The sequence below is a fragment of the Pongo pygmaeus genome, chromosome 13, assembly GCF_028885625.2.
Source record: "Pongo pygmaeus isolate AG05252 chromosome 13, NHGRI_mPonPyg2-v2.0_pri, whole genome shotgun sequence".
NCBI lineage: Eukaryota > Metazoa > Chordata > Mammalia > Primates > Hominidae > Pongo > Pongo pygmaeus.
Window position 1 is genome coordinate 103,029,751 of NC_072386.2, and position 22,320 is coordinate 103,052,070.

The following is a 22,320-nucleotide window of genomic DNA, read 5'->3' on the forward strand; positions in this document are numbered from 1 at the left end:
ACACTGGGTAGGCCAAATAGCAGTCTCTGCCACACCAATTAAATATTAATAGCTATGTTAAGTTCAAAACAGACTGGGGTGCAATAGCTCATGCCTGTAATCCCTGAGCTTTGGGAGGCTGAGACAGGAGAATTGCTTGAGCCCAGTTCAAGACCAGCTTGGGCAACCTAGGGACACCCCTGTCTCTACAAAAAATAAAAATTAAAAAAAAAAAAAAGAAGTTCAGAACAAACACACAAACCAATCTATGTCTTTTTTTTTTTTTTTTAACATTTCTACTTTAACCAAAGTTATATGAAAGGAACATAAATAAGTCTAAATTTCTAGAGTATGAAGGAAATGTAAGATCATGTAGTCCTGGCATTTTAGACTTAGAGATAATTAGTGCCTTGTCTGAGACCACAGGGAGCAGTTCCAGGCTTGGGATTTCACGTTCCTGACTCCCACGCCAGTCACTGTTCTTTCCGTTTACTTGGCTGCTTCATGAACTCTGGGAGCTCATCTGTCACTCTTCTGCATATACGGGGTGGCTGGGTTTGGGTTACACTATCCGGGAGAAAACTGTCTAATCCCTTGAATGATTACAATAAAAGTGATCTGAGGAAAATTTATGTGTCTTACTTGAGAGAGTCTTATATGTTCACTTTGTAAGTGTTGATGGTGCTGGCAGTATGTAAACATTCATTCATTCTTCATTCATTTATTCGACGACTGCATACTAGACAATAGGTTATAATGTCCCAAGAACAGGACCATGGCTTTTGAATTTCCGTATCCCCAAGTAGGTCCTCACTGACGAGCGAATAATTAAGTCATAGTTTCTGCCTTCAGGAAATTCTTAGGTCTGAGAGACAGACAAGCAAATCAATGATAATAGTACAGCAAAGGCAAATCCCTTGAGATGATACAGGCATGGGTGAAGGGAAGCTAAATAAATCTCTGAGGCAGAAAGGAGGTCTGGAAAGATGCCAATAGGAGGTAGCCCCAGGTTGTTTTGAAGGGGCTGGCCAGGTGAGGAAAGAGAAGGGCAGCATATCAAGCCAAAGAATCAGTTTCTCACCAGTAGGGGATTTAGAGAAGAGGGGACCACAAGAAGTATGGGAAGAGGCCATGGTCGTAGGAAATGAGGCTTGAGAGGCAGCCGTGGCCACATCAACAGAGACCTTAATAGTATGTTAAAGGATTTGAACTGACCTCACCTCCCTGACAGGGCGCCATGGAGTCAGGGCAGGGAATGGCTCAGGTGTCTGTCCACTTTGGTGTAACCACCTGACATTGTGGTTAGACCATGGTGCCTGAGTGCAGAGCACCAGTGAGGTACCTCTTGTCACCCACAGCTGCAGATAGCCAGGGCCGACAGAATGACACATAAAGATTCCTGTGCCTCCCTGCCCAGTGCTCCCAGGACCCCCTCTTGGCAGAGCCTTACTAACCTTTCCAGCCCCTTGCAGACTCCACATGTCCCCTTTCACTTTCCTACCCATCTTGTTGTCCTCACTCTTCAGGGACTCCTAACAAGGGCTTCTTTTTGTCTCCTGCCTAATAAGGAATGATTTGCTTCTATTTGGTAGTTGGTTATACTTGACTTTACGAGACCCTCAGATGGTAGAAAACACCAGACGTACTTTGTAACCTCTAATGGTGGGATGAAAGGCAATATTTCAGGAATTGCAGACAGCCAGGAGACAGGAAGCCTGGTCCTAGGAGTGGTTAGAGCAGGGCCTCCTGCTTCCCCATCCTTGCTTCTTTGGTCTACAGCCTTCCCCTCCAGCAGGTCTCCTCCCAGTCTGTTCTCCCTTCTCTGCTTTTCTTTCCCACTTCTCAAATTGAGCCCCTCATCCTCTCCTTGGACTCCCAGTTGCGTTGTCAGCAGAGGACTGGCTTGCTTTCTCTGACCTCCATCCTAAGATGGATCTAAACCTCCTTTGTTGGCTCTGCCTCTAGTAGTGAAGTTTCTGATGACAAAGGGTGTCATTGGAGCTGCATCCTCTTGGTTAATGCAAGTAATAGACACAATTTTATTATTGGGGGACCATCTGAACCTCTCTGTCGGTGACTTTGGAAGTAAAATGTACCATGGAAAAGCTCATCTCTTTATTGCTTGTTTCTCTTTTTCTTTCCCTCCTTTTTTCCCCCCTTAGGCAGGAATTATTATAACAATAAAGAAAACTAACAAAATTTTTCTCCAAATCCCACAACTGTCAGTCATCAGCTGTTTCTACTTTCCTTGGTATTCTTTTCCAGTCCCTGCTCATCTACAGCGACCTTAACTAGATTCAGTTTTGAAGTGCATTTCTTTTTTATGCCAAATGATCATATTTGGAACAAACTGAAGTAATTGAGCTATAGGATTATCTTGGGTAATAATGGCTTCTTCTTTTGATTATTTCCCTTTAGGAGTGACACTGCTGATCCTGTAACATGGAGGATTGTCTTCATACCTCATCTGAGAATCTGTCCAAATTGGTCAGCTGGGCCCACAGCCATGGGACTATTTGCAGCCTCATTCCAAACCTGAAACACTTGCTTTCTGAAGGTTCCCATGGGAACCTGACAGCAATGTGGGGCTGTAGTGCTGGCCATGCTTATCACTGGCCACTAACAGCTACTTGCAGAGCTGGGTCCCAAGAGAGGGTCTGTTTCCAGGATAACAGAAGTTTTAACTCTGATAGTCCCAGTATAATCGGGGTGCCCTCTGAGACACAGACTAGCCCTGTTGAAAGGTACCCTGGGAGACCAGTGAAAGCAAAGCTAGACTGTAACCGGACCAGAGACTCTTGTGACTTCTCCTATTGTAGTGAGCCCTCTGAACTGGATGAAACTGTTGAAGAATATGAAGATGAGAACACCCTGTTTGACATGGTTTGTGAGTCTTCTGTTACAGATGAGGATAGTGACTTTGAACCCCAAACCCAAAGGCCTCAAAGCATTGCTCGCAAAAGACCTGGGGTAGTCCCATCTTCCCTCCATTCAAGCTCCCAGACGCAGATGGTTGACGAATGCAGCAATGATGTCATCATCAAGAAAATCAAACAAGAAATCCCCGAAGATTATTACATTGTGGCAAATGCAGAACTGACAGGAGGAGTAGATGGACCAGCCCTGTCCTTGACACAGATGGCAAAACCCAAGCCTCAGACTCACGCTGGTCCCTCCTGTGTAGGGTCTGCTAAACTGATTCCCCATGTCACATCTGCCCTCAGCACGGAGCTAGACCCACACGGTATGTCTGCATCCCCCTCTGTGATCTCCAGACCAATTGTCCAGAAGACTGCTAGGGTACCTCTGGCTTCACCAAACAGAGGACCCCCTGGTACACATGGCACCAACCAACAGGTGGCCATGCAAATGCCTGTGAGCACATCCCATCCTAACAAACAGATCAGTATCCCCTTGTCTGCCCTGCAGCTGCCTGGACAGGATGAGCAAGTTGCCTCTGAAGAGTTCCTGTCCCATCTGCCCAGCCAGGTCTCCTCCTGTGAGGTAGCCCTTTCTCCCTCAGTTAACACAGAGCCAGAAGTGAGCTCCAGTCAGCAGCAGCCCCCAGTTGCTCCAGCCATAACCACTGAGGCCACAGCACAGTGCATACCAGGTATGGCACGTGAGGTGACAGCGAGTCCCTCATCCACGCACGCCAGAATTCTGCGCCGTCAGCACTTCTAAAACCATTCACTCAGTTTGCTAGAATTCAGTCCTTTGTTAGTCATAGAAAGATAGAAACAATGACTTTATAGTATCCAGGTGATACTATAAAGGAAATTCATAAGAATTAAGGCCATATCTAGTTGACGTACCTTAGGGCTGAGAGGACAGCTGTAAGATTGTTCTGTTGATATTGCAGTGTTAGATTTAAGGTTGATACCTGTCAGCTGAATTTTTATATAGTAAAGTTATTTTTGAAAGTTTTAAAAATATGCTTCTCTATCAGTAGCAAGGTGTTTAGTTGCTGTTTGAAGCCAAAATAATGTTGGGTAAGGCATATCATGACAATAGACCTAATGCTTTTCCTATTATTTATTTGACTGAGCCAACTTGACATTGCTATTCATTTTAGTTGGTCTGGTAGTTAATAAGCTTTTTAAAAAGTAATATACATTTCTAAAAGAGGTATTTGATCTTTTCTCTTAAAATTTAAAAGAATATGGAAACTTGCATTTCTGGAATCCGTGAGCCTAACTGGAATGGATTGAGAGGAGAATGAAATAATTGTACGAGGCTTCTCTACCTGTAATTCTAGCATTCTAATGTTTTTTAATTCTGACATTCAATATTTATTTAATCTGGGCCATTAGTATATAAAGGGGTTGGATCTCATGCTTTTGGCTTCATGACTCAATTCTAGTAGGCTAGAATAGAAACGTGGACAAGGATGAACAAACGTGCAGAAGTCTGTGTGGCATGTTTTAGTTTATTTCAGCCCTTCTCAAAAATATAGTGTATTTTGGGAAAAGCTTCCTAGAAGCCTGAGGCCCCTGTGCCTTCATCCTGAAACTTCCTTGGATGAAGTTGCTTTACAAACTTTTTTTTTCCAATTTTAGTATCAACTTTAGGATTCCCAAAGAAGACCTTTCATTTATTATTTTTTTGAAGACATAGTCATGGTATTATTAAGAAGATACTCATTGAAAATATTTATATCCTGATTGAAGATTATGCTTTTCAGTTTCTTCACTTTTCTCTTTTTTTAAATAATAGTTTTATTGAGATACCGTTCACATATCATAAAATTCACTCTTTTAAAGTGTACAATTCAATGGGTTTTGGTGTATTCATAGAGTTGTACAACTATCACTATTATCTAATTTCAGAATATTTTCATCACCCCGAAAAGAAATCCCATACCCATTAAAGTCACTTTTTCCCTCCTCCTAGTTCCTGGCAACCACTAATCTGCTTTCTGTCTATGGATTTTCCTATTCTATATGTTTCATATACATGGAATCATATATTATGTGGTCTTTTGTGACCATCCTCTTACACTTAGCATTATGTTTTCAAGGTTAATCCATGTTGTAGCATTTCTTTCCTTTTTATTGCCAAATAATATTTTGTTGTATGACTCTACCATATTTTATTTTTCCTTTCATCAGTTGATGGACATTGGGGTTGTGTTCATATTTTGGCTATAATGAATACTGCTGCTGTGAACATTTGGGAACAGGTTTTTGTGTGGGTGTGTATATTTATCTTGTTTGGGTAACTACCTAGGAGTGGAATTGCTGGGTACTGTGGTAACTTCGTATTTAACTTTTTGAGGAGCTGCCAAACTGTTTTCCCAAGCAGCTCCATCATTGTACAGCCTCACTAGTAATCTATAAAGGTTCTTATTGCTCCACGTTGTCACCAACACTTGTTATTTTTCATGTTTAAAAAAACAATAAATATCCTGTTGGGTGTGTGAAGTAGTATCTTATTGGGGTTTTGATTTGCATTACCCTAATGACTAATGGTACTGAGACTTTTTTCATGTGCTTGTTAGCCATTTGTATATTTTCTTTTCAGAAATATCTACTCAAATCTTTTGCCCATTTCAAAATTGCCTTCTTATTGGTGAGTTTTTGGAGTTCTTTATGTATGCTGAATATGAGATCCTTATCAGGTATATAATTTGCAAGTATTTTCTCCCATCTCATGGATTGTCTTTTTCTTTCTTTCTTTTAAAAAATATTTTAATGAATTATACTTTGATCATTGAATAACAATGTGGTCCTTGACTAATCTCATCATGAGACAAAATGTTATCTTTATTAGGCTGGTGAAAGTCTTTGTTCTAGGAAATCTGACTCTTGATATATGTAGGATATAAGTAGTACCTTTTCACTTAAATAGCTATGAACCTAGTTCTAGTTTATTTATTTGAACTCTCCTGCCTTTTTTTTTTTTTTTTTCATTTAAATAGGGTAGAATTCAGAAATGTATTTTGCCAAGTGGTCCAGTGTACCCAGTTTGGTGAGAGTATTAGTTGTGTTGCATACCTTTTCACTAATCCCTGCAAAGCAAGATGCAAGACTTTTCTGCATCTGCCTTGTGGATAGTAAATGAGGCACTGAGGCACTTTGCTAAACCATATATGAATATATTACTGTCTCATTATTTTGGGAAAGAAATTCAGCCTATTTGGGAAAAAAATACGAATCCATTTATTATTGTGTATATTACATTCTCTTAGGTTTTTTTCTTCCCTCATGGAAATTGCACTTCTTATATTAGCTGTGAAAAGCTGGCATGGCCAAAGAGAGCACAGAATATATACAATCATAAATTGTGATTTGGCTTTACTCTCAGAGGAGGATTAGTTTGGCTTGGAGGTAAACCGTTAAGAAAAACATTGTGAAGACTGGTCATGACGATTTTCCAAGGATGGTCCTCATGTTTTGATCCATTGTTCTCGGGAAGGGTATCATATTGCTAAGATGTCATTAGCTTTAGAGAAATACTATTTGAACTGGAAACAGCAGTGGGACAAATAAAAATCAGACTCGTATTTTTCTTTTGAGTGAACTGTATAAAGTTAACATAAAATTTACTTTTTACTTTAGTACCTAACTAGATTCTGTGTTCTAAAGTTTTATTTATGTGTTTGTGTTTGCATGTTTATTTATAGTAGATAATCTTTCTAAACATAGATTTTAGAAAATTTAGAATCTAGCACACCCAGATGTATGTGAATGACTTTGTTACAGATGGACCTTACGCAATTAATACGTAAAGCGTACTTGGGACTAAGCAAAGAAGACAGGTTCTGAAAGCTAAGTCAGGTTCTTTTAAAATTAATGCTTTATACTGAGTCTTTATCAGATCATTGCAGAAATATTGCGTATCTTTAGATAATATTTTTAAAATAATAATTTGACAAATGACTGTTGAGTCAGCCAGAAACAAAGAGAAATTGTTCCATTTTGTTTGGTTTTATTGTTGCCATTTAAATTTGATTCCCATAGTGGAAAATCATCCCTACTTCTGTTCAGAGCTGAACTCATAAAATTATAAAATGTTAATCAAGGTGTAGATAAAATCATTAATTTTCATGTCAATCCTGCCATACTGCTCAATCCAAATCTTAGCAAACAATGAGTAAAGAAGGCATCTATTATTAGAAGAATTATTGACTACCTAGTAGTAGCTTGGATTCCATTAATTTTTGAGGTTTTATGTAAATTTGGGGCATTTGTCATAATGACATTTAAATCTCTATCGCATCATGAGTTAGGGTTTTATGTGTATATTATATTTCTTCAATATACTTAACATACACATAGCTTCTTTTATGATTTTGTGCAAAGATCCCTTTTATTAATCAGCTTTTTTCCCAGAAGTTCTGTGCTATAAGCAATCCATTTTTGCCTATCAGATTTGTATGTTTATATATATTTTCTTTTAAAAAAAATACATATTTATCTTTTTCTAATAGATTCATATGGGTTCTGCATATGTTAGAAATAGTAACTCATAACCTCTCATGTATATTGGAAATACATTTCCCAAGTAGCTCATAGTCTCTCATGTATATTGGAAATACATTTCCCACTTTACCATTAGCTTTTAATTTTGTTGATGACCTTTTTTGAGGTATGAATTTTCTTAATTTTTATGAAGGCAATTCTTTCAACATCTATCAGTCAATCAATCTTTTCTGTCTTTGGTATTTTGCTTAGGAAGTCCTTTCCTTACATTGGGATCACATAAATATTTCTCTGTATTTCCCTCTTGTTCTTTTATGGTTTTCTTTCTCTCTCCTCTCCTCTCCCTTTCTTTTTTTAACATTTGACTTTACAGTTAGAATACCTTTTGGGGTAGAACTTCATGTTATTGTTTTTGCAGATAGTCAGATGTCTCAGCTTCATTTGTTGAATAATTCTCATTCTCTGCTGAATTGATTCAGATACCACATTTTTGTTTATTATTGGGTCTCTTTCTTGTTTTCAGTTCTGTTTTTATTGATCTCTTTATTTTTTCTTCTGATTTTTACTGCTTGAGTATTTATTTGTATAAATTTATGGTGATTGTATTTTATACAAAAAAATGCATTCAGAAAGAGAAATGTAGTCTAAGTCATTTAATATGCTTTTTGAAAAATTACTCATGTAAAATTGAGTTCAGTGAGCTTTTAAAAATTGATTAAGGTATATATTACTGCCAGTTATTTGGTCTGTGTTGACATAATAGATAATGGTTTCTCTTGTCAGAAGCAAAAAATCTGAGTTGAAATAAGTTAAAGGAGAGAATTAACTGCCTTATAGTCCAAGGACAGATTTTCAAACCAGCTTTCACTCAGGCTCAGACAGCATCAAGTTTCCCTCTTGCCATTTGCCACCTTGCCTTCCTCCCGATTAGATTCACCTGTTATACTTGATCCCTGCGTGGACCCAAGATGGTTGTGCTGCTGGTTTCTTGTCTAGCAGTAGACAGAACCTGTGTCACAGCATTCCCAGTCACCCCTAAACCACTCATAGGAGGATCAGGCCCCCACCCTGGAAATGGTATTTAGACCAAGCCTACACAAACTACATAGCTGAGTGCGAGCGTGGGGTGGAGGTATTCTTCCAAGAACATTCTAGGTATGATTCTTGAGAGGGGCAGTAAACCAGAGATTCCTGCTACTGTTTATGGGAGGTTTGTTTTGTTTTCTTTTGAGCATTTAGTTTTTTTTATGTGGGCAGATAAGAGTTGTTACGTGTTTTGTTTAAAGGCAGCGTATATTGGAAAAGTGTTCTAAGTGTGGACATATGTATAAATATGTGTGCTTGTGTATACATACACATATATGTATATATATACATAGACACATATTTTATATATTTCTTTATTCCATGAGAAATATATGCCTCTTCTTACAAGAAGAAACAAGACTAACTGGGCACAGTGGCTCATGCCTGTAATCCCAACACTTTGGGAGGCCAAGACGAGTGGATCACCTGAGGTCAGGAGTTCAAGACCAGCCTGGCCAACATGGTGAAACCCCATCTCTTCTGAAAATACAAAAATTAGCCCAGCATGGTGGCAGGCGCCTGTAGTCCCAGCTACTCGGGAGGCTGAGGCAGGAGAATTGCCTGAGCCCAGGAGGCAGAGGTCACAGTGAGCCAAGATTGTGCCACTGCACTCCAGCCTGGGCTACAGAGCGAGACTCCATCTCAAAAAAAAAAAAAGCACACAAAGAAACAAGACTAAAACTTATTTTCTTAGCCATTTCTTAACCTTTTCCTGTCATTTCCTGAAGGAAGAGCTGAGACATAATTTTTGAAAAATAAGAGAGACAAAGTAAAAATTCAGCTTTTTATTTTTTGCCATCATTTTCTTCCTTATCACAAAGCGGGTACACATCTGAAGACTGATATGGCAGGCAGCTCTGGGCTGAGAGAGTGGAGCCTGGCCACCCGGAGCTTAGAGTCTGATGTGTTTATTTATTTTTATTTTTTTCTCAGATCTCTTAGAGATGAATAGAATCAGATGTATTTGAGTTGATTCCTTACTCTGCCTCTTGCTGGCCTTGTGACCTCAGCTACGTCATTTCACTTCTCTGAAACTCAATTCCCTCATTTGTAAAGTAATGATAATGTCTGCCTGTCAGGGTTATTGTGAGGACCAAATGCAAAAATATAGGTAAAGCACTAAAGAGAGTACCTGACATATGATAAACATTCAATAAATGGATAATAGCCTCCTTTATTAATATTTTTATTTGCATCATCATCATCATCATTAGATTGTGCTCAGTACTCTGTGAGAAGTGAAGTAGATTCTGGTTTCGTGTAGTTACACCCATTTGTCTACTAAAATATGGTCTGTGGACCAGTATCACCACCAGCATTACCTGGGAGCACATTAGAAATGCAGAGTTTCAGGAGGCCACGAGGAAAGACCAAAAACGCTGTGTCTGCCCAGCCTCCCCCAAGCCCTCAGTGCCCAGGGCCAGATCTGGGTGCAGGAGCGGAGATTAATAGGAAAGTCTGGAGCCTTATTTCCCTTACTCATCCAGGAAGCGAACCTTGGAACTGATCTTTGGGGGGAATCTTCCCCAGTTGTAGGAAATCTTCCCCAGTTGTAGGAAATCATACACTAAAGGGGAAGGGAAAGAACATTGAACCCTGCTCACAGGCCTGGTACCTTTCAACACTGGTTATCCCATTTAACCTCTGTCACAATCCTGTTAGGAACTGGAGAGCTGAGATCTCAGAGAATGTGCAGCCACCCAAGAACACCACCAAGGTGAGGTGAAGGGACTCACTGGAATCCTTGATTTTCTTGGTCATGTCTGAGGTCAGACCAGATTCAACTCTTCCCTGACATGCTAGTCCTGGGGGATGCATTCAGCCCACCTCTCGTTGCCACCTTTCCCCACTGTCAGTGCCACATACCCATGAGTGCAAACTCACTACAGTTGAGCAGCCCTATTACCTCGTTAGGGAAGCTTCACCGCTCCAGCACCGGAAAGGCATAGGCACTGGTTTCAAGTCTACAGACAGTATCAGGCTTAGGAAAGGAAAGGCGTGGCAGTCACACTGTCACATTTTTTGCTCATTTACTTGAGTAGTAAAGAGTTGGGATAGCACAACGGGTGACTGCAGTCAATAATAACTTAATTGTACATTTTTAAATGACTAGAGGAGTATAATTGGATTGTCTGTAACAAAGGACAAATGCTTGAGGGGCTGAATACCCCATTCTCCATGATGTGATTATTACACATTGCATGCCTGTATCCATGATGTGATTATTACACATTGCGTGCCTGTATCAAAATATCTCATGTAACCTATAAATATATATACCTACTATGTACCCACAAAAATTAAAAATTAAAATTAAAAAAAAAATAGTTGTTAGGCCAAGGGACCAAGAGAAGGCAGAGAGAGTGGAATATGAATGGCAGTAAGAGTGACTTGTTCTCACCTGCCTGATGATTCGGCAGCTTAGAGGCACATAGACATCTCTGAAGACCTAAGCCATGTCTCGGGACACTTTGAGATCTTACTCGCCATCCACATGTGGGATCTAGAGGACAAAGGACTATAAGGCAAGTGACAACTCAGCCCTCTAATGCTTTAGAGGATCAGATAGAGTGGCATAGTCCAAAGAACAACTCTTATTTCAACTAAAGGGAGGAGAAACAGCAATAGCCCTGAAAAAAACAGACAAAAAAACCGAATCCATAACCAAACATGACAGCTTCTGTTCAGTACCCACTAGTTCTGTGGAATGAGTTCCCATGCTTCCCATGAAGGGCAGAGGGAAGGATTCAGTGACATTGGACATGGCTGTCACTGAAGCAGCACATACAGTATTCTCTGGCATTGGCAGGGGCTTGTTACATGTTTATTGAATGAATCTCTCCAAAAAGAAAAAAGAAATGCAGAATCTCAGGCTCCACAAAATCAGAATCTGCATTTAAAAAGATCTCCAGGTGACTTTGTATGCCATTAGAACTTGAGAAGCAGTGATCTAGGAAATTCAGGATTACAGGCTACATTGTCATTTCATCTGGCCACCCAGTAACGTTGAGCACTCTTCCTACCTATGTGAGAGAATTCCCTCCTTTGTGCATCTGTACCTCCCCATAGGAGAAGCCAGAAACTTGCTTTCCAGGTTTACATTTCAGCAAGGGCAGTCCTGTGACCTTAGGCTTTGCCAGTCAAATGCATCCACATCAGACTGGGGGAGCAGGGGGATGCAAATTAAAACAACAAGATACTATCTTACTCCCATCAGAAAGGCAGAAAGTATTAATTTTAACTATCCCAAGTGTTACTGAAAGTATGAGAAAATGGGGACATGCTGGTGGAAATATAAATTGGTACAACTACTTTGGAGAGCAATTTACAATATCTAATAAAGTTTAAAGTGTGCGTATCATACAACCTTGGAATTCAATTTTTAAATGCTTGTCTTAGAGAGACTTTCTCATAGTATATAAAAGGAGATATGTACGGGGTCTACAGTGCAACTTCTTGATAACAGGAGAAAAAAATCAGTTAACCTTAGTGTCTATCAATAGAGAAATAGATAAATATATTGTGATATATTTTTCAGTGGAATAGATGAATCAGCCAGATGTACATTTATTAATGTGGATAAATCTTGGAAGACAAAGTTGCAGAATATTATTATATATTAGAATAATACCATACCTGTTTACAGCACATGAACATTACGATGTAGTGTGTGTTACACAGACACACACTTAAAAATGGACTGGAAGGAGACACTCCAGATACACAGTAATGGTTTTCTTTGAGGAGGGGGTGATGGAAACAGGTACATGGGAAGCTTAAACTGTATCTATAATTTTTAAAAATACATATGTAATATATATAGCAAAATGTGAACATTTATTAAATCTGAGTGGTGGACACTCAGCACTCTGGGAGGCTGAGATGGGAGGATCACTTGAGCCCGGGAGTTTAAGGCTGCAGTGAGCTATGATTGTGCCACTGCATGCCAGCCTAAGCAACAGCAAGACCCAGTCTCTTAAAAAAAAAATCTGAGTGATGGGAACATGAGTTTTATGTTAACAGGAGGCAACCTTAGCACAATGCTTCAGGGTTGAACTTTTCACACAACAGCCTGGATTCATATCCCAGCCCTGCCCCCTTCTTTTCTGGGTGACTTTAGCAAGTTACTTAACCTTTCGGTGGCTTAGTTTTCTCATCTGTAAGATAAAGATGATAATAAAGCAATCCTATAGGGTTGATATATATATAGATTAAGCTGAGCTATACAAAGCCCTCTGGTTCATGGTAAACATACTCTAGCTGTTATTCCATATACTTTTTTGGATGTTTAAAAATGTGATTACTTTTAAAAATAGATCATGAAGCATAAATAAAATTGATTGTGGAATATTTACGAAGGCATTGTAACATTATTGCTATTACTGAATGTGGGGTATTTTTATTAGAAAGCAAACGTTACTACCACTGTCTTCTAGTAGATTTGTTTATGGACAAGGAATTTGAAAATTATCCTCACAAATTTTAACACTATGTGTTTTCTCCTTATGATTGTGATGGGATGCTGTCATGGGAAAGTTTTTTTAAAGCTCTTCTGTTGGAATAAATAAAAAACACACAAAAATAAAATGTCTGTTATCTATGCAGTACTTTTATTCCAGGATCAACATTGCCTGAGTTCCACAAAGTGAGAGGTTATTTCCTTTATTTTACTGATGGAAATGACACACAAAGAAGGTAGATGGTTTGGTTGAAGTTATGACGGGTGAGAGGGAACCTGGCCCCTTCCTTGTGAACCGAGAGGGACAGGGTTGGCGACCTGCATGCACCGTGCTCCCCGCCCCTGCCTTTGCCTGCGTTGGTACAGGAGTAGTCTAAACTGCCGACTGCTTCCCCTTCCTCTCCTTTTATGTCACATCATGCCCATCACTTATCCAAAGTTGAGACTGCTAGGTTATATCCTAAAGAGGTCATTTATTTTAGAAATGAGAATCAAAAAGGACCTAGAGTTTAACAGAAGGGTTGACTGAGGATCAGGGAGACATGTCTCTCAGTCTTTTTTCTATTAAGTATCTGCACAAGTCACTTGCACTTCGGTTTATCAGACCTGTTTTCAGGATCAGCTGTGTGACAAGCACTGTGCTAGACTGGTGGAGATAAAAAGAAGAATATTAAATTTCCTGCCTCGAGGATATCATTGTTTATAAAGGAAGCAGACAAACCAACAACTTCAACTTCAAGTGTATAAGAAGGAGGTGTATAAAATATAGCTGAAGATATATGAAGAGTGGTTGACTCAGCCTCAGGGAACACATGGAAGGATATTTCAGGTAGAAGGAATAACGTGAGCAAAGATGTTAGAGAAGCAATGCGTTGACTGTAGCTTAGAGTTGCTGCTGGCAAGATGGGCTAGAAAGCCACCTGTGAAAGGCTGTGCATATGATGTCACAGTGTCCTCCACAGGGCTCAGGGGGACACAGTTCATTATCTTAGAAGGTCATGCTGATAGTACTGGGGAAGTAGAGGCTGGGACAGGAGGGCTGTTTTATAGGGTGACAGTAATCCAGGTGGGAGATGGCAGTAATGCTCGCATGAGATAACAGTGAAGGCATTGGAGAGGAGGAGACAGGCAGGTGTTTCAGGAGTTAAAATACAGAACTTGGTGACCTGTGAGTGTTTGGCCTCTTAGAGTCTCTGTTGTCACCCACATATTCCCTGTCCAAAGGCACAACATTATTTTAAGTAATACTGAAAGGTCTTCAGGGCACAGAGATCTGCAGCGAAGTCATATTGTTAAGTCCTCTATATGTAGGATAAAGCAGTTTGAAGAGTTCTGAAGCATGTAATGATCATCCATTCATCCAACAAATACTCATTGGAAGCCTGCAAACTACCAAGTTGAGGTTAGGTACTTTGGATACAGCAAGAAACAGAGAAAAAACATGGTTCATGTTCTCGTGCTGCCTACATTCTAATGAAAGAAAAACATCTCAAACATCCCTAGTTTAAAAACAAAACAAAACTTTTAAATATTTCCAGAACCGAGATGCTGTTAATCAAATTGTGAATGATTTTGTAAGACTAAATTGGTTGCCTTTAGATAACACATTTAACAAGGATGATATACGAATAACAGTGGTTAAATGAACAATTAAGCCACTGTGATAAATGAGAGGCAAGTCTTTCTTAGGTGGAAATTAAAAGTGTAGAGGCTAACCCATTCCGTGTCATAATTTATTCGAAACACTTTCTACTCAGCTAAAAATAACAAGCCTAGCTGTATTAAAATTGTAATATTGCTTATTTTTGTGGACTAGTGACCTTCTTTAAGAACTAAACATACAATTGTTTACTAGTATCTGAAAGGCAAAAGTAGAAAAGCAAATTGCTCTGTGTTGTACAAATACATAATTTTCTGATAAATTATGTTTCAATAGCTTTTTAAAATGCTTGCAAATCCTATTTTAGTATGATTTGTATTAGTATTTCACAAAAAAAAAATCTTCCCAATTGGCTTTTTATTTCTTCAAGGGCATTTTCATATTATACCAATGAAATAAAAACTGTGTTATTTAGATGTATTTAAAGTTTGCCTGCGTATGATTGAGACTTCCAAATATGCGAAATATACCCAAATGCAGCAATCTAGCAAATAGCTATAAACCTCAGAATATAATTTCCTTTCAATGAATTGGATTTGACTAAGACTGCGAGGATGCCAGGAACCACTTCAGAACTGAAGAGGTGTTGACCTTTCTAGCTTGGTATCCATTCCTTGAGGTCTGAAAAGAGGAAATAATGTACAACCTCAGGTCAAACAAGTCAGTGTCAGGGCACTGAGGCCTTAGCTCCAGCATCCCATTAATTCAAATGTTATTCCCATGTCTGTTTTCATTAGCAAAGCAGCAGCCCCCTTCTCCCCACAGGTAGAGCTGCCTGACCATCTTGGGTCTCAGCAGGAGTGAGCAGAATGCAGGTGATCCGCTTCATTTTAGGTCCAGCAATAGCTTCTCTTTCAATATAGATGTTATTTATGTAACTAATGGCTTGTGTCCCCAAAAGAGTGTATTGGAGCCAGAAGTATTTTTATTTTATTATTATTCTTTTTTTGAGACAGTCTCACTCTGTCTCCCAGACTGGAGTGCAGTGGCGCGATCTCGACTCACTGCAACCCCCGCCTCCCAGGTTCAAGCAATTCTAATACTTCAGCCTCCTAAGTAGCTGGGATTACAGGCATGTGCCACAATGCCTGGCTAATTTTTGTATTTTAAGTAGAGACGGGGTTTCACCATGTTGGTCAGGCTGGTCTCGAACTCCTGACCTCAAGTGATCCACCCGCTTCGGCCCCACAAAGTGCTGGGATTACAGGCATGAGCTACTGCGCCCAGCCCAGAAGTATTTTTAGAGCATGGCAAAAATGAAAAAACATGCTTTATGGCTTCAAGGCTATTTTAAGCTTTACTTTAGGTAAGAACAGTGATCAGATTTATAATCAAGTAAATCTGATATAATGATTGATGCACCTTAGTTGGCTTATTGACTGTTATGATACACATATCAGTCTGCTTTTTTAGTACTGCCTTAAAATCGATAGGATTGCTTTCTTAGACCCAAAGAAAGCATTTTTTATTGCCTTTTTCAATTTTCTTTATTTTTGTCATGGTAATACATATATATGGCAATCAATAAAATAATAATATTCCTGAATAGTAACAATGTCTCACCTTAGTTTTCACCCCAATGCCAGCTCTTCAAAGGAAACTTGTTTTCAGTTCTTCCAAAAATCTGAGCAAATGCATATAACTTCTGTTTCTTGATTTATCAACTTAATAAAATATCCATAGGCTCTTTGTTATGAAAGATGAGGATTTAACTCATTTTCGTTAACTTTCCAATTTGATTGTTGGGTTATTAAAATACACCAGTAAGCAACAGAAGAAGTTAAAATAATGAGAGAGGAAATAAATACATTTTCTCCACCTAAGGATGAGGATATTAGGGATATCAGTGTCCCTATTCATTCCACTGTTCTCTCCTCCCTGCTCCTGTTTCTCACAATGTTCTTATCACAAGTTTGTCAATATTTTTACTCTCAATAACTAACCCTTTTCTGCTTTATCCATAGGTTGATTCTAAATATTCAGAACCAGTAACACCTTGTATGTTATTTTCACAGTGTAAATATTGTTCCTAGCTATTCATATTCTAAGATTGCATTTCTTTTCATCCCGATGAGTTTCACAAGCTCTGGTGCATTCAGAGAAGAATGTTTCTAAGGGTTGTTGGGTGGATAAATGACTTAATCCATGTAAAGGGCTTAGAACAATTTCTGGTACAGAGAGTAAGTCTTCAATAAGCCCGTCCCAGCATTATTATTAGTACTGTATTTCATTGCATCTGAAGTGTCACTGACTGTAAGCAGTATTATTATTTTATGTTCCGCAAAGAAAGAAAAAAGCATGCTACGGATTAAACTATAATCCCCAGGAATTTAGAGACAAATCTCACAATTATTAAAATGTGCAGAAGTGTATCTTAGAATCAGTGAAATGTATTCTTGTTTTGTTACTTTGTGTGTGTGTGTTTTCGTAAAGCTTTTGGTAGCCTTTCTTGACAAGAAAGCAATGTGTCATCACCATATTTGTTTGGTGCCCATGAGATTCCCAAGCTGGTTTCCTGCTACAATTTGGACTAGTTGATTTATCCTAAATCTAAGTTGATCCCCCAACCCTGAGGTTTTCCCTGGGTTGATCCACTGTTCCCCTAACTTCATGTTTCCTCCTTTTTTCCCCTCGTTTTGGTGGAATCCATCAAATAATTTCCCAAGAATGGATTGGTAGGAAGTAACTTTTGGAGTCCTTAAATTGCTGAAAATTTCTTTCCTCTAATATGACTTAAAAAAAAAAAAAATACAGATGAGGTCTCACTATGTTGCCCAGGCTGGTTTTAAACTCTTAGGCTCAAGCAGTTCTCCCACCTCAGCCTCCCAGAGCGCTAGGTTTACAGGCATGAGCCACCATGCCCAGCTCTCTAATATGATTGAAAGAGATCCTCAATACTTGTTCCTTTTGCAAGGGTTATAGCTACAAAAACTCCCAAATCTTTTGGAGAATTTTAATTAGAAATTTTTACAAAGTGATCTTCTGTTCTTGAGTGACCTTTTCCTTTGGTTTTTCTGTTCCTTTTCCCTCATTTTTCTCTGATTCTGCCAGTTTTCTTCTGATGCCTTGTCTACTTGTTTGTTCATATTTAAGAATGCAGGACAGGCTGGGCGCAGTGGCTTACGCCTGTAATCCCAGCACTTTGGGAGGCTGAGGCTGGTGGATCACCTGAGGTCAGGGGTTCAAGACCAGCCTGACCAACATGGAGAAACCCCGTCTCTAAAGTACAAAATTAGCTGGGCATGGTGATACATGCCTGTAATCCCAGCTACTCGGGAGGCTGAGGCAGAAGAATCACTTGAACCCGGGAGGTGGAAGTTGCGGTGAGCCAAGATGGCTCTAGCCTGAGCAACAAGAGTGAAACTCCGTCTCAAAAAAAAAAAGAATGCAGGACAGAAATCTGGTGTGGATTTCTGCTGCAGTTGTGTAAATAGGTTTGTGTCCCACTAGGCCTGAAAGTAGGATGGGATATGTGTGAAAAGTAGGACAGGACAAGTTGATTGGCAGGGCTCCCTTTCCAGAGCAGGTAGAGAGCTGGCACTTGGTCAGCAGGCCTCCAGTGACAGGGCTCAGATACCAGTACCCACGATAGAGGTCTTGACTCTCCCATGTGATAGGTACCATTTCCTTAGCAAAGTTCTTTCTGATTTTTTTCTGGAAAGGGGCTGGGGTAGGATAGTGGGGAGTAGGGATGTCCTGGCTGGTACAGCCATTATAAGTTTTTCATTAGTCTCCTAGGTTCAGATCCACTTGTTACTGCCACCCTCTCTTACCAGGAGCTTTTCCAAGGTTCCAACAGATGACTGGCTTCCACCTTGGATGCAGCCCCTGCATAGTGTGATCTGGTCCCTCATACTGCCATGTGTGGTCCCCTGACCATTGGCATCACCTGGGGGCTTGCTTAAAATGCAGAATTTCAGGCCCTAGGAGACCTACTGAATCAAAATCTGCATTTTAATGAGGTCCCTGAATGATTTTATTCACTTTAAGATTTGAGAACAGTTCAAGGCTACAGTTTCATTGCTGTGCCTTAATTTTTAACACATGCCATCAACTCTCCTCCAAAGCTTTGTTAGAATCCTCATTAGGTGACAACTCCTGACCCATCAAGCTCCAGACACCCTTCTTTTTTTTTTTGAGACGGAATGTCACTCTTGTTGTCCAGTCTGGAGTGCAATGGCGCGATCTCCGCTCACTGCAACCTCCCCCTCCCGGGTTCAAGTGATTCTCCTGCCTCAGCCTCCTGAGTAGCTGGGATTACAGGTGCCCGCCACGACACCTAGCTAATTTTTGTATTTTTAGTAGAGACAGGGTTTCACTATGTTCGCCAGACGGGTCTCAAACTCCTGACCTCAGGTGATCCACCTGCTTGGCCTCCCAAAGTGCTAGGATTACAGGCATGAGCCACACCGCCGGGCCCAGACACCATTCTTTAACCTCTTGCTAACCATGGCAGACCTCAGAACATTTCTGGGCAGTAGTTACTGAGCGTGGAGATGGGGGCCAACGTAATGATGAAACATTGAATTTTGAAACATGTAGTTGGTCCCAGTGAATAAAGTTCAGGCATTTTCTCTTACAGCAAAATTTCATAATTGTGTATAATGTGATTGATTGATTAAGGAAGTTGATATGTCTAATGCAGGTTACCATTAATTATAATTCACCCTACTGTCACCCTGACATCCAGCTTCTCTAGGAGCCTTTGGGCTTTGTGCATTATAATTTTGAAGGTGACAGGAATATGTAAGAACTCTGCTCTGTTACTCCTGGTGGTGATAAGGAAAAGAAGGGCTGTAATTCATGAGCAAAACTTAAATGCATTGAAATGCTGGATTTACTCGGTGATGGTTTAGCTTTTTTTTTTTTGAGACAGAGTCTCGCTCTGTCACCCAGGCTGGAGTGCTTTGGCGCCATCTCTGCTCACTGCAAGCTCCGCCTCCTGGGTTCATGACATTCTCCTGCCTCAGCCTCCCGAGTAGCTGGGACTACAGGCGCATGCCACCACGCCTGGCTAATTTTTTTGTATTTTTAGTAGAGATGGGGTTTCACCGTGTTAGCCAGGATGATCTCCATCTCCTGACCTCGTGATCTGCCCGTCTCAGCCTCCCAAAGTGCTGGGATTACAGGCGTGAGCCACCGCGCCCAGCCCGTTTAGCTTTTATGGCTATATACTTAAAGCAATAAAAACAACTTTTAGTATTGGAATTCATATAGGAAAAAATAATTTTGCTATTATATATTTAGAACCGTAACTTCATTCCCTCTTATTTTTTATAGAAGTAGTTATTGTTAATTCAGTATTTGATAAGTGGATTTTTTTTTTTTAGGGCTGTAACTGTCATGTTAGACTACATATTGTTCTTAAAAAGCAGCATGAGGCCAGATGTGGTGGCTCATGCCTGTAATCCCAGCACTTTGGGATTCTGAGATTGAGGATCGCTTGAGCCCAGGAGTTTGAGACCACCGCGGACAACATAGAACTTGTCTCCACAAAAAAGAAAAGAAAAGAAAATTTGCGATGTCTGGTAGTGTGTGCCTGTGGTCCCAGCTGAGGTCCCAGCTGCGGAGGCTGAGGTGGGAATGTTATATATAAAGTTACGGTGCCACAAAAGGAATAGCACTCTAATATTAAATTTTCTTTTTAATTCTCAGCAAGGCAAGTTACTTCTATAGAAGGGTGCCCCCTTACAGATGGAGCAATAGTGAGCTCACTCTTGGACAAGGGAAGGGAAGGTGTTCTTATCCCTGACGCAAGTGGCCCCTGCTGCTGTGTCGTTCCCCTATTGGCTAGGGTTAGACTGCACAGGCTAAACTAATTCTGATTGGCTAATTTAAAGAGAGTGACAGGGTGAGTGGTTTGGTGGGAGTCAGGGCAGAGCAGGTAGCAGGTAATTGGAATGATTTAGAGTGGAGCAGGTGATCGGAATGAGTCAGGGTGGAGCAGGTAGTCGGAATGAGGGTGGAGTAGGTAATCGAAAAAGGTTGCTTTACGAGGAAGTTAAGTTTAAAAGTAAAAGACAAAGAATTGAACATACTGACATATTAATTCTTTGAAAAGAAATTTAGAACTCATATCTAACAGGGAGATCGCCTGAGCCCAGGAGGTTGAAACTGCAGTGAGCCGAGATCACACCACTGCACTCCAGCCTGGGCAACAGAGGGAGACCCTGTCTCAAAAAAAGAAGCAGTATAGCAGTTAAGCATAGAATTTAGGTAAGACTGCTTGGCTTCAACACTTCTACCCATGTCACTTTGGGCAAATTACTTAAGCTTTCTGGTGCTCAGTTTCATCATCTATAAAGTAAGGAAAGTCATAGTATGTTTTAATGGGTCATTGTAAGGAACAAGTTAATCAAAGTAAAGCACTTAGAGAGAAGTACCTGATACGTAGTCAGTGATTGATAACTATTAGCTGCTGCTACCATAAGTTGGAAGTACTTTAGTAGCAGTGCAGGAAGGGAATTGTAGTTTTTATTTGTCATCCTGGTTCAGGATTTAAAAATAAGACAGTAAGATAAACCTTAATAGAAGAGAGGTAGCCTGGGTAGGACAGTGCTAAAACCTGGAAAATTCCCTTTTGGTGACAAGTAATTGGATCTGAGTAGCAGCCACATTCTGAAATGGGGCAGGTGGTTTTCAGGTAATGGGACAACGGAATACCATGTGGTAGAAAGAATGAGGTATGTCTATATGTACTGAATGGACTTGTGTCCATTTTGCTAATATTGTGCAAAAACTGTCAAAACTATGTATATAATAGCCTATTTTTATAAAAGAAAAAAAGCTGTTTGTTTTAGTACACGTAGAAAAAGGTTGGCAAGGATAACACTAAATAGTTTATGGTGGTTGCTCCTGAAGAGTAGGAATTGAGAGAGTTTTGAGGTGGGATACTTTTTATTCTATGTACTTTTTTGGTTTTGATTTTTGTAATGATGTGTATTGCCTTTTAAAATTAAATTTAAATAAAAATAAAATCTTTTTACATGACAGAAAGCAAAGGGGTTCACACATCCCTTATTTGCACCACTCAATGTTATTGTCAGGGTTCCAGCTCTGCCACGTGGTGGAACTAAACTGCAGGTTCTGAATATACATCAGTAACCCCCTTGAATGTGAAAGTCATACATCTTGGCCCATAACCAGTTCCCGGCCACAAACTAAAAGGCCACGGAGGGGGTCAGTGAAAGCTGAAAATTATCTTATGCAAGGTGATGGCAGATTTAACAGCAGCTGGACCACATGCCCACCTTTTGGGGGAGCTTAGATTACTGGTCTAAAAACTAACAAAATTTGAAAGAATTGTTCCATAATTGGGGTGGATAAAGAGTTTATGTCTGACCAGGGATGGAGGGGTGCAGTAGGACTATATTTGTTTTTTTGTTTTTGTTTTGTTTGGATTTTTGACACAGGGTCTTCCTCTGTCTCCCGGGCTGGTCTTGAACTCCTGGCTTCAAGCAGTCCTCCCACCTTGGCCTCCGAAAGTGCTGAGTACAGGTGTGAGCCACCGAGCCCAGCCTGTATTTTTAGAGTTAGTAAGTAAAACAAGTTGTCAAGATCCAGAGATGGACAGAAACTAAGGGCTTCAGACAATTCTTGTGGCAGAATACCCTCCTCAAGCACCAACTGCAAGGGAGACTTGTCTGTTTTGTTTTGTGTTTTAGACAGCAGAGTCTGGCTCTGTCACCCAGGCTGGAGTCCAGTGGCACGAT

General features: G+C 40.1%; 1 protein-coding gene across 4 annotated transcripts in view; it reads left to right on the forward strand.

The window, feature by feature from the left end:
• KIAA1958 (KIAA1958 ortholog) overlaps nucleotides 1-22,320 on the forward strand; it is a 175,480-nt gene that overhangs the window by 81,027 nt on the left and 72,133 nt on the right. For all 4 annotated transcript variants that reach the window (XM_054500532.2, XM_054500529.2, XM_063650293.1 and 1 more), the window contains one exon: nucleotides 2,398-3,592. In XM_054500532.2, the coding sequence (XP_054356507.1) occupies nucleotides 2,422-3,592 (1,171 nt within the window). In that variant the 5' untranslated portion in view covers nucleotides 2,398-2,421. The remainder of the gene's footprint in view (nucleotides 1-2,397; nucleotides 3,593-22,320) is intronic.